Genomic DNA, 12168 nt, shown 5'->3' on the forward strand with positions numbered 1-12168 from the left:
ATACATACATGTGAACCTCACCAGATGAAGTACACAGGAATCAAACTGACTGCATTCTGATTTTAAATCATTTAGTATTTCCTTCTTCTCTTCGAATGACTACTTCTTCGTCTGTGTACAGGTTACTCATGAGCGCAATGGAGTCTTGTGAAACATCCATTTTTCTCAATGTTATCTACAGCTATTGTGATCCACATAGTTGAAACCTTCTACATAGTTAATAAAGCACTGGTAAACATCTTTCTGGCATTGTCTGCTTTCAGCCAAGATCCATCTGACATCAGCAGTGATAAACCTCTTTCCACATCCTCATCTGAATCTGGCTTGAACTTCTGGCAGTTCCCTGTCTATGTACTGTTGCAATGGTTTGAAAATAATCTTCAGCAAAATTTTACTTTCATGTAATATTAATGATATGATTCAATGACTTCCACATTCCATTTTGTTACCTCTTTGTGGATATCTTTCAATCATTTGGCCAGGTAACTTCCAAATTTCTTGGCATAAATGAGTGAGTTCCTCCAGTGCTGCATCAGTTTGTGGAAAAATTTCTATTTGTATTCTATCAATTCTCGGAGCCTTATTCTTTGCTGATGTCTTCAGAACAGCTTGGACTTTTTCCTTCAGTACCATTGGCTTTTGATCGTATGCTGCCTCTTGAAATGGTTGAACATCAGCCATTTCTTTTTGATACAATAACTGTGTATTCTTTCCATTTTCTTTTGATGCATCATTCAATATTTTGTTCATTGAATCCTTTAGTATTGCAAGTTGAGGCTTAAATTATTTCTTTAGTTCTTTCAGCTTGAGAATTGCTGAGTGTGTTCTTCCCTTTTGGTTTTCTATCTCCAGGTCTTAGCACATTTTGTTACAATACTTGACTTTGTCCTCATTTGCCCTTTGAAATTTTCTATTCACTTCTTTTACCTCCTTATTACTTTAGCATTTCGGTGCTGGAAAGCAGGTTTCAGAGTCTCTTCTGACATTGATTTTGATCTTTTCTTTCTTTCTTGTCTTTTTAATGACCTTTTGCTTTCTTCTTATATGATATTCTCGTTTTCATTCCATAACCCTTCTAGTCTTCATTAATGTCTAATGCATCAAATCTATTCTTGAGATGTTCTCTAAATTCAAGTGGTATATGATCAAGGTCAGATTTTGGCTCTTGTGGAGTTGTTTTAATTTTCTTCAACTTAAACATGAACTTGAATATGAATAATTAATAGTCTGTTCCACAGTCGGCCTCTGGCCATGTTTTAACTGATGATATTGAGCTTTTCCGTTATCTCTTCCCATAGACAGTCAATTTGATTCCTGTATATTTCATCTAATGAGGTCCGTGTGGATTGTTGAAATTAATCTTGTTAAAAATAATGTACTTACAATGAAGACGTCATTGAGCTTACAGAATTCTGGTATGCTATTTCCGTCATCATTTGTATCACCAAGGCCATATTTTTCAACTACCAATCCTTTCTGTTTCCAGCCTTTGCTTTCTAATCATCAGTAGTTACCAATACATCTTGATTGCATGTTTGATCAATTTCATACTGAAGAAGTTGGGAGAATTCTTCAGTTTCATCATCACTGGGTTTGTTGGCTAGTGCATAAATTTGAATAATCTTGTTATTACCTGGTCATCTTTGTAGGTGTATGGATATGATCCCAGTGGTGACGTAGTGGTATATTATGCTATTTGAGTTCTCTTCCCGGCCAGCTTGCCTCACTGTCCTTTTTCATAGGGAAACTTAGATTTGAACTGCTGACCTTGCGGTTAGCAGCCCAGCCTGAAATCGACTATGCTACCAGGACTCCTTGACTAGAAAATAGTAAAGACAAATTAAGGGGATAAAGAGAAGAAGAGGTTGGAAATGAGAAACAAAAGAAAGAAAAAAACGAAAGCCAAGATAAATTTAAAATCAAGGGAAGGGGAAGAGAGGAAGAAGGAGAAGAAAGAATAAACAAAGTCAAAGTAACAACGAAAGAGGAAAAAATAAAACAAAAACACCTGGTGTAGTTGTTGGACCCAGAGAGGAAAAACTCTGAGGCGCTTCCAATGTTCTTAATGCTTGCTAAGTGCTGTTGAGTTGGTTCCCACTCATAGTGAGTGGCTTCCAAGGAGCAGCTGGTGGGTTTGAACTACCAACCTTGCAGTGTGCAGTCCAGTGTTGATCCTACAGTGCTGCACCAGGAGATAAAGAAATAAGTAGCAGTCATTTATATTAAGTAGTAATTTAAAACCGTATGTGGTGGTGGTGGTGTACCCTGGGGTTGGTTCCAACTCATTGTGACTCTGCATAGGGTTTCCGAGGCTGTAAATCTTTATGGGAGCAGAAAGTCTCATCTTTCTCCTGTGGAACAGCTGGCAATTTCAAACTGCTGACCTTTAGGATAGCAGCCTGACTCATAACCACTACACTACCAGAACTTCTAAAGCCGTATATAACAGATAATTAGAATATTGGATAAAACTTTGATTAAATTTATATTTATTTTAGTTGAAATTATGTGGTTTTTTTAAAAGGCATTTAAAAAAGAAATGGCACTTGTTTGGCTTGTCATGATCATCAGAGGATAAGCCAGTGATTGGCATTGACTCCTAATATTTGTAGGGGGACACAACTATTGTGCTGGTGGTGGGTATGTGCCATGGAGTCGGTTCCGACTCATAGCAACATTGTACAGGGTCCGAGGCTGTAAATCTTTATGGGAACAGAAAGCCTCATCTTTTTCTTGTGGAACAGCTGGTAGTTTTGAACTGCTGACTGTAAGATTGTTGTTGTTGTTGTTAAGTGCCATCAAGTCGGTTCCGACCCATAGCAACCTGTATAGGGTTTCCAAGGCTGTAAATCTTACGGGAGCAGAAAGCCTCATCTTTCTCCCGCGGAGTGGCTGGTAGTTTCGAACTGCTGACCTTGCAGTTCGTAGCCCGATGCATAACCACTGCACTACCAGAGCTCCAGCCCAATTTGTAACTACTACGCTACCAGAGCTCCTTATGCAACTATTATATATATTATTTATTGATCCAAAATACCTGATGAACTTGCATAAACATTTACCTTCTCCTCCTTGATCAGCTCCTCATAAAGCTAGTCCAGTAACTTTAGAAAAACCACAAACCTTAACTCTGTCTTATAAGGCTCAAGGACACCCTGAATTAAAGAAGCCAGTTTTAATTATTTTTTTCAAATTTATGTGACTAGGAATCTTTTTTAATAGCAGTGTTCTCAGGTCCTCAGCACTTTATTAAACAACATCATTTGTCAGACTACAAGTTGTGAAGAGTCTTTTTCCTAATGTCATCTTTTTTTCTGGTTTTATAGGGACAAAAAAATGCTGAGCTTCTTTCGTAGAACCCTTGGGCGTCGGTCAATGCGCAAGCATGCTGAGAAGGAAAGACTCCGAGAAGCACAAAGAGCTCCCACACACATTCCTGCAGCTGGAGACTCAAAATCCATTATCACATGTCGGGTATCCCTTCTGGATGGTACTGATGTTAGTGTGGACTTACAGGTATGTAGGGCTTGGTGAGCCTGCAAATTATATGTGATATCACTGTCTTTGAACTTTTCTACTAATAACTTTGGTTATAGGGGCTAGCGTGAGGCAGGCACTAGAACATGAGTTAGGTAATCTTAGACCGAAAACACCTGGAATGATGGTATTCTTCTATGGATTTCGGTTAGTGGCAGTCACTTAAAACTTAAATTCAAATGACAAAGTAATTGTTGGCCTGAATTTTTTTTTTTTTTTTCACGTTTATGTGTGTTCTATTTAAGAGTCCTGGTGTGGTGCCATAGGATAAACACTGGACTGCTAGCAACAAGGTTGGTGGTTCAAACCCACAAGTTGCTCCTTAGAAACCCTATACAAAGTGGCTATGAGTCGGAACCGACTCAGAGGTACTTAACAACATGTGTGTTCTTTATGATGACCAGACATAGAGTAATCTAGTGGATTTGTCAAATTAGTAAAGCAAATAATCATCTTTTAAAATTATATATCTGTACTGTAAGCATTCTAATTACAATTTTGTTTTTTTACAAAGCTCCTATCATTGTTCTCAGTCAAAATAGTTACTTCCTTCAGAGTTTGTTATGCTTGCAAAGATTTGAATGAATTAAGTGAGAAAAAGTACTTTCTTCATAGCCCTCAGCTTGACTGCTTTTTTCTCGTTCCAAAGTAGTTTGCTTTGTAGGCTTTGAACTGCAAGGCCAGTGGTTCAGGCTCACCAGAAGCTCCTCGGAAATCCTGTAAGGGCTGCTATGGGTCGGAACTGACTCGACAGCATTTAACAACAACAACAATCTTCATTACAGGACAGGCTGCTACAATTATATCTGAATTTGGGTACCTTTTTTGCAGCATCAAATACTTAATTATAATTCACAGGGTGAAACACTTTTATATGTTTGAAATGGGTTATTACTTTATTCCTTACAGACTTTTGTTTTGTTCTCAGCTATGTGCTCTGCATATAGCATAACGGTTTCAAGTCAGGCAGCTAACCTCAAGGCCAGGAGTTCAAAACTACCAGCCATTTTGCTGGAGAAAGATTAGGCTTTCTGCTCCTGTAAAGATTTCCAGCCTCAGAAACCCTATACAGGGTCACTGAGTGAGAACCGACTCTACAGCACACAACCGTCACCATCCACCTGCTCTGGTAGCATAGTGGTTACAAGTCAGACTGCTAACCTCAAGGTCAGCAGTTCGAAACTACCAGTCGTTCTGTGAGAGAAAGAGTAGACTTTCTGCTCCCATAAAAATGTTTAGCCTTGTAAACAGTATTCAGTGTAGCTGTGAGTTAGAACTGACTCCATGGCACAGCACTACCACCATATAGTTTTGGGGAAGAGCCCTAGTGGTGCTGTAGATTAAGCACTGGGCTGCTAACCACAAAGTTAGTGGTTCAAACCCATCAGCTGCTCCATGGAAGAAACATGAGGCTGTCCTATGCCACAAAGATTTATCATCTCAGAAACCCTTAATTAGGTCACTATGATTCAGAATTGGCTTGATGATAGTGGGTTCTTTATTTATTTATTTTTAAATGAATTGGAAGGAGTTGAGTTTCTTTTTTCAGCTCTTTGTAATACCTATTCTTTCTCATAAGGAAGTCTAGTGGTGCAATGGTTAAATGCTTAGCTGGCAGCCAAAAGGACAGCAGTTCAAACTCATTATACCACGCAATCTGTTTCAGTAAAGATTACAGCCTAGGAAACCCAATGGGGTAGTTCTGCTTTGTCATGTAGGGTTCCTGTGTGTTGGAATCAACGCACACAATAGTAACAATGCTTTCTTATGTCTTTATTCTAAGGCTGCTAACTGCAAGGTTGGCAGTTCAAGCCCTCCAACTCACTCCTTAGAAATCCTATACAGGGTTGCTATGAGTTGGAACTGACTCGACCGATGGCACTCAACAACAATAACAACATATTCCATGCAGTTTGATGTAAGGTGCATTGGATGTTTGTATCGTCTCCTCTGTGAACGCTTTCCAGTATACTCATTTATATAAGATTCAGTATAAATTGTTTAGAGTTGGTGCAAGTGGTAGCCTGTATATTGCTATAGTAGGTAGTTGAATAAGCCCTGGAAGGCCTTAAACTTAGAAAATGAGAGATTAAAGAATTGGATAGGTTTTTAAACTGAATATTCTAATTAACTTCATAATTTATAAAGGAATGTGATAAAATTAATCAGATGTTCTTTATTCTTTGCTTTGATGTCACAGTTAACTCTATGAGACTGGAAATTTTTGGAGTGTTTGATTTTGGAAACTTTACGGCGTCTACATTTTCTTCCTAAGGGCTTCTTAAGTTATATACTAGACATTCCAATCTGAGACATTTTATTAAGATCATTTTCATGTTCATTTCTTATTTGATAAGTGTCTTATTTGATAAGAGTTTTGTGTATTATTCCATTAAAATGTCATTAGAAGCTGTGGTGAAAGCCTGAGGTTGCTGTGGAAGAGGCTGGGCAGCAGTTAGTTTCTTATTACCTAATGTTAGAAGTATGAAGTCTCAGGGTTGTTGACGGGAGACTGATAGTAGGAGAGTCGACTTAGTAAAGAAGCTTTTTTACTGGGCAGTGTAGCCAGGAGGCGAAGCAGCACCAGGTGGTGTTTTGAACATTTCCTTGTGATTTGGGTGAAAGTTTATACAGCATATTAGTTTCTCATTCAACAATGTATACATTTTGTTTTGTGACATTAATTGCAATCCCCTCAATGTAATATACCCTTCCCACTTCCTCCCAGGGTACCTTGTTTCCATTTGCCCTCTTTCCTGCCCCTTCCTTTCTTCTGAGCTTGGTTTTGGGGCAAAGCATTAGGTTCTTTTTATTTGTTTGTTTTCACTTTTTATTGTGAATTGAGTGAAGGGTAACAAACAAGATAATCAACTTTACATTCAACAAACCAGACACTTGGTTTCATCTCAGTGATTACAATTCTACTTCTTCCATGTGTTCCTATTTTCATTCCACTTACCTTCCTATCCCTTCTCAACTTTGTCTTTAGGAAAATGTTGCCAAAGCATTAGGTTTTAAAGTAGGAAAACAAATGGCTAGTAATTGGTCTATACTTGTATTTTATACTTGCTGTGCTCAGTAGGGCATATGTGGTGCTTGCTCACATCCCAGAAATACTAGCTGGCTTCCTGGGAACAAATGCATTGAAGTAGCCAGGCAGAGTTTTAATTTTGTTTCTGAGAAACTAAAACAGTTTGTCTTTTCAGCACTACAGGTAAAACCATAGAGTTAGTAACCTAACTTGACATTGCTTGCAGGGGTATAAAATGGGCATTGGCCTCAGCTAACCTGCTTTACAAAACAAATATGCAAAATTAATGTTAATTTCTAAAAAGAAAAGTTTCCCCCCCTTTTTTGATTTAGCTTCTTAACTAATGTTTTATACCTCTGAAAAAGATTCAAAATTGATACTAGAAATTGAATGAAGCACTAAGCATTTCCCTGTAGAATTAGTCCACAGTGGTCTGTTGACTCTGGGACACAGTAGACCTGCTCCATAGGGTTTCCAAGGCTGCACATTTTTAAAAATTAATTATTTTTTAATGTTTTATTGTGAATTATGTGATAGTTTACATGGGATTACATTAACTTTACAATCATCCCATTATATATCATTGCCATGGTTACAATCCCCTCCATGCATCATCAACCAACCCTGCAAGCCAGGCCCCCCACTCCCTCTAGCCCCTCTCCGTTTCTGTCTCTGGGTCTAAAGTCCCCAGCTGTTCATCTCTCCATGCCATCGTCTCTGCCTCCATCTCTACAAACAAGCATAACTGCTTCTCTGGGTAGGGTCCTGCACTCCGCTCTTCTCCCTTGATGGTTCTAGGGACCTCAGTTCCTGGACTGCAAAGTCAATTACTCCCCTCCTTTTACTGTAAAACACCTACCTTTACATTTCCAACCGTCACAATCAGTCCTGATAACAATTATTCACTCACAAGAGACCTATCCGCATCTCCTTTCATCAGCCCCGCCCAGACAGATTGGTTGAACCGCCAACCTTGCAGTTTAGACGACTTTGCAGTCTGGTGCATTAACCCACAGCGCCACACCAGGGCTCCTCACATTGATATATACTAGTGATAATGGTCACTTTCTTACTCCTTGAGAAGGTTTTTCTCTGAATGACATGGGCCAAAGTGGAAAAATTTCTCATAACTTGGTGTTTTAGTTTCTGTTTGGAAATACCAAAGTAAATTCTCGTAATTTGTAATGATATTTAATAAACAGCTAGTCTTTTAATTACTGTGCATCTCCTAAGTTTTAAATTGATAAGGAAGTATTTGATGAATTAAACAAAGAGTTCGTTTCTTTTTATACCTTCTTGGCGGATATAAATACTAAGGACATTATTTAGTATTATAACCAGGTGTAATGGTGGTGGTGGTTATGTGACTACCTCTAAATATGTTTGTAGTTTATACATTAAGATATACCAAATATATTTCAGTTTATGTATGTATATGTGTATGCACGCTCTGTCTATAATTTGCATTATCCTGTATGGAATATTCTAATATTCTTGAAACTTCTTTTAATTCATTTACTTTAATCCATTCCAATTTTGGGTGGATCTCAATCTGATACTGAACTTCTGAGTTTAGATTTCTACACACATCTTCCTTGTGCAATTTGCAATTACGATTCTAATCATTTGAATCTTTTCGATAGACAACTGCTTAATTCCTTTTAGGTCAGGCTGTTTTAGTATACTTTTTTAAGGGTATTCTCTCTTTACCCTAGCTGTTTTCCCACTTGATTTTCATTCTTTTGGTTGGCTCATACCTTTGCTTTCAGTCTTTTAAGAAGAAAAAAGAAAAAGAAAACACCACAAAAAGCCCCGGAAGTCCCATCTGTCACTTCCAGGGTTGTTTCCTGCTTCTCTCTCCTTTTCCTTCTTTACTTTTTTCACATACGCATTCTCTGTTTGCTCAACAGGAAAAGTTTTAGGGAAGAGATGAAATTTGAAGGTGTTTGAATAAGGGGGAAGGGCTTCTGGGTGAGGCAGCAGTGTGAACAAAGGCGCTTTGTGTTGGTTTCAAGTGTCATCCAGTCAGTTCCGATTTAGCAATCCTGTATAGCGTGTCTGAAGAGTGACTGGTGACTTTGAACCACTGACTTTGTGGTTAGTAGTCCAGCGTTATCGTACAGAGCTACACCAGGACAAAGGTATATGGAGTTGGAAATGAATCTAGAACAGGAACTGGGGAGAGACTAGGTATTCCTCAGATGAAGTTTTCGTGTTGAAACAACAGTGAGGAAGGAAGGACAGACTATAAGTGTTCTAATAGACTCAGACATGCCAGTGATCCTAAAGACAGTACACGACTGGACACACTGACTCCACACCACAGCACCAAACTAAAATAACACCCAAGTGTTAACATTTTTATATAAATAGACATTGAAGATATTTTAGGACGAAATAAAACAAAACAAAAAACCTTATTCAAAATTCATTAGACAGTTATTGAACTTTTATTGTGTTTCAAATACTACTCTTTCAAATGAAGGGAATATAGAAATAAATTATAGTCCCTACAGTCTGTTGTTGTGTTTAAGTGCCATCAAATCAGTTCAGACTCACAACGACCCTGTGTAGGGTTTCCTAGGAGCTGCTGGTGGATTCGAACTGCCAACTTTGTGGTTCGAAGTCCAATGCTGATTCTACAGCAACACAACAGGAGTCTTTTTCCCTACAGGCTAGGAACTTCATTTTTGTCAGTTTGGTATCAACAGTCTATATTGTGGAAACGTTCAGACATACAAAGTCAGTATACCATGGCTGTCAGCATCTTGCCAGTCTTGTTTTATTTTTCTTCTCCTCCCTCTTGTTGTTCTGTGCTGTTGAGTTGGTTCCGACTCATAGTAACCCTGTATAGCATTTCCAAGGAGCGGCTAGTGAGCTTGAACTTCTGACCTTGTAGTTCAAACCAGCCTTGCAGTCCTGTGCATTAACCTGGAGTGCCACACCAGGACTCCATCCCTCATGTTAGATATTTAAAAGTAAGGCTCTGACATCATGTAATTTCTCTGATCTGTATTTCTAACAGATAAATAACTAAAAAAAAGCAAGCAAGTACAATCAGTACTCTTTATTATAGTTAGTAAAAACTAGCAGCAACTCTCTGATACTGCCTAATGTCAACTTATGTTCAAATTCCCTTAGTTATCTTGTGATTATCTTTTTACTGTTGATCTTTTCTAGACTGTGTCCAACTACTAACGTGACTGATAATACCTCCGAAGTCTTTTTGTTTTTCTGTTTATTTTAACTACTCTCTTTTTTTCTGCTGCCAATTTTCTTTTTCTTTTCTCTGTTTTATTTACAGAAATTGGATCATTTGTCACGTAGAATTTTTTAATTTGCTGATTTTGGTTAACTGTTTCATCATGTTGTCCTTTAACATGTTGTTCCTGCATATTTCCTATAAACTGGTCGTTAGAGCTAGAACATGCTGCCAGTTTTATTGGAGAAGAGCCATGTCTTCACTTTCCTATTGTCTAGGAATGTTTGTCTCTCTACAATGGGTGAGGCAGACTTAAATAGTTACTCAGTCTTTCAAAGCATAAAGTTTACACAACCTGGCTCTTTATGGAAAAAGCTTGCTGACTTGTAATCATGCCTAGGACTTCATTTAGTGTTAGGGTTTATGATAAGGACCAGGGTTAATGTTAGGGGTAGGGCTTGGTCTCGGGCTAGGGCTAGGACTAAGATAAGAGTAAGGCCTGGTCTTGTTTTAAGGTTACAGTTAGGTTTATTTTTAAATTTTTTCTTGAAATCGTGATTTCATTGGAAAGTTCTGTTAACACATTATTCCCTTTTTTACTTTATGATGCTTTGTTTTTGTTTTTGCAAACTGGTATCTCTGGTGCCTTATTTTCAGTTTTGTAGGTGTGTTTTACGCTGAATACGTCTATATCTGGTTTGAGTTCTGGATGATACTGTCACATATGTTAGTCTCAGGTTGTTGTCTGCTACTACTTGGTTCTCTCCAGAGAACTCCCTTTAGTATTTTTGGTACGGTTAGTCTGGGTTTTGCAAATTCTTTTAATTTCTGTTTATCTGGAAATTTCCTAATTTCACCATCATATTTGATGAACAGTTTTGCTGGGCATATAATTCTTGGTTGGCATTGTTTTCTTTAACTTTTCAGTAAATTGAGTGAAGGTTAACAGAAAAGTTTGTCAGCTTTACATTCAACAAATTATATGCTTTATTTCATCTCGATAATTGCAATCCCCTCCCTGTAACCATAGTTATTGTACTTTCTCACTGTGCCTCCCCTTTTACATCTTATATTTCACAAATGAAGAAAGCAAAAATATTTCATGTGCACATACAAATCAAATATATATTCATTTAAATGCCCTAAGGGCATATTCTTCAAGCCAGCCTCTTGCCCACAGGCACACAGCCTTATTCAGTCCACAGGCCTAGAGCCTGCAACTGCTCTCTCTGCATGCCATTGCCTCTGCCACCATTTCTGCTGTCCAACTTTCACATTCCTATGAACTTGTTAAAATACCATGGCTTGTATCAGGTACACCTCAGTTCTCAAGCTGACATCTTTGCTCTTGAACACTTTTAAAGAGGTCTTGTGCAGCATATTTGCACAGTGCAGTACATTGTTTGATTTCTTGACTGCTGCTTCTGTGAGTGTTGATCGTTGATCCAAGCAAAATGATGTCTTTGAAGCTTCAGTCTTTTCTACAGTCATCTTGTTCTTTGTTAGTACAGTATTGAATTTTGTTTTCTTTACATTAAGGTGCAACCCATACTGAAGGCTGTCGTCTTTGATCTTCATAAATATTTTAAACCCTTTTGGCTTCAAGCAAGCAAGGTTGTTGTATCATATGCATATCACAAGTTTTTACTGAGTTGTCTCAAATCTTGATGCCATGTTTTTGTTCATATAATCTAGCTTTTCAAATTATTTGCTCAAAGTACAGGTTGAATAAGTATGGTGAAAGAATATAATCCTGGTGCATACCTTTCCTAATTTTAAACCCTTCTGTGTTCCCATGTTTGAACAACTGCCTCTTGGTCTGTGTACAGGTTCCACATGAGCACAATTAGGTGATCCAGAATGCTTGTTTCTATAGTGTTGTCCGTAGCTTGTCATCATCCACACAATTGAAAGCCTTTGTGTAGTCAACAAAAGTACAGGTAAACGTTTTTCTGGTATTTTCTGCTTTCAGCCAGCATATATCTGCCCTCAGCAATGGTATCATTCTTTCCACGTCCTCTTCTGAACCCGGTTTGAACTTCTGGCCATTCCCTGTCAATGTACTGCTGTAGCCGTTTTTAAATTATCTTTAACTAAATTTTACTTGCATGCAATATTAATGATATTGTCCGAGGATATCCACATTGTGCTGGATCACCTCTCTTTGGAATGGGCATATAAATATGAATCTCTTCCAATTAGTGGGCCAGAGCTCATTTCCAAATTTCTTGGCAAATAAGAGTGAGTGTTTGCCTCCAGTGTTTCATCAGTCTGTTGAACTATTTTGATTCATACTCTTATCAGTTTCCGGGTCCTTGCTCTTTGCCAATGCCTTCAATGCATGTTGGACTTCTTTCTTCCTTCAGTATCACTGGCTCTTGATCATATGCTACCTCTT

The 12168-nt window shown here is 38.1% G+C and overlaps 1 protein-coding gene across 2 annotated transcripts in view; it reads left to right on the forward strand.

The window, feature by feature from the left end:
- The first annotated feature begins 3336 nt into the window (after nt 1–3336).
- Nucleotides 3337–12168, forward strand: part of EPB41L5 (erythrocyte membrane protein band 4.1 like 5) — a 169130-nt gene continuing 160298 nt past the window's right edge. For both annotated transcript variants that reach the window (XM_006868729.1, XM_006868730.1), the window contains exon 1: nt 3337–3516. In XM_006868729.1, the coding sequence (XP_006868791.1) occupies nt 3337–3516 (180 nt within the window). The remainder of the gene's footprint in view (nt 3517–12168) is intronic.

Source organism: Chrysochloris asiatica, unplaced genomic scaffold (genome assembly GCF_000296735.1).
Source record: "Chrysochloris asiatica unplaced genomic scaffold, ChrAsi1.0 scaffold00123, whole genome shotgun sequence".
NCBI classification, from domain to species: Eukaryota; Metazoa; Chordata; class Mammalia; order Afrosoricida; family Chrysochloridae; genus Chrysochloris; species Chrysochloris asiatica.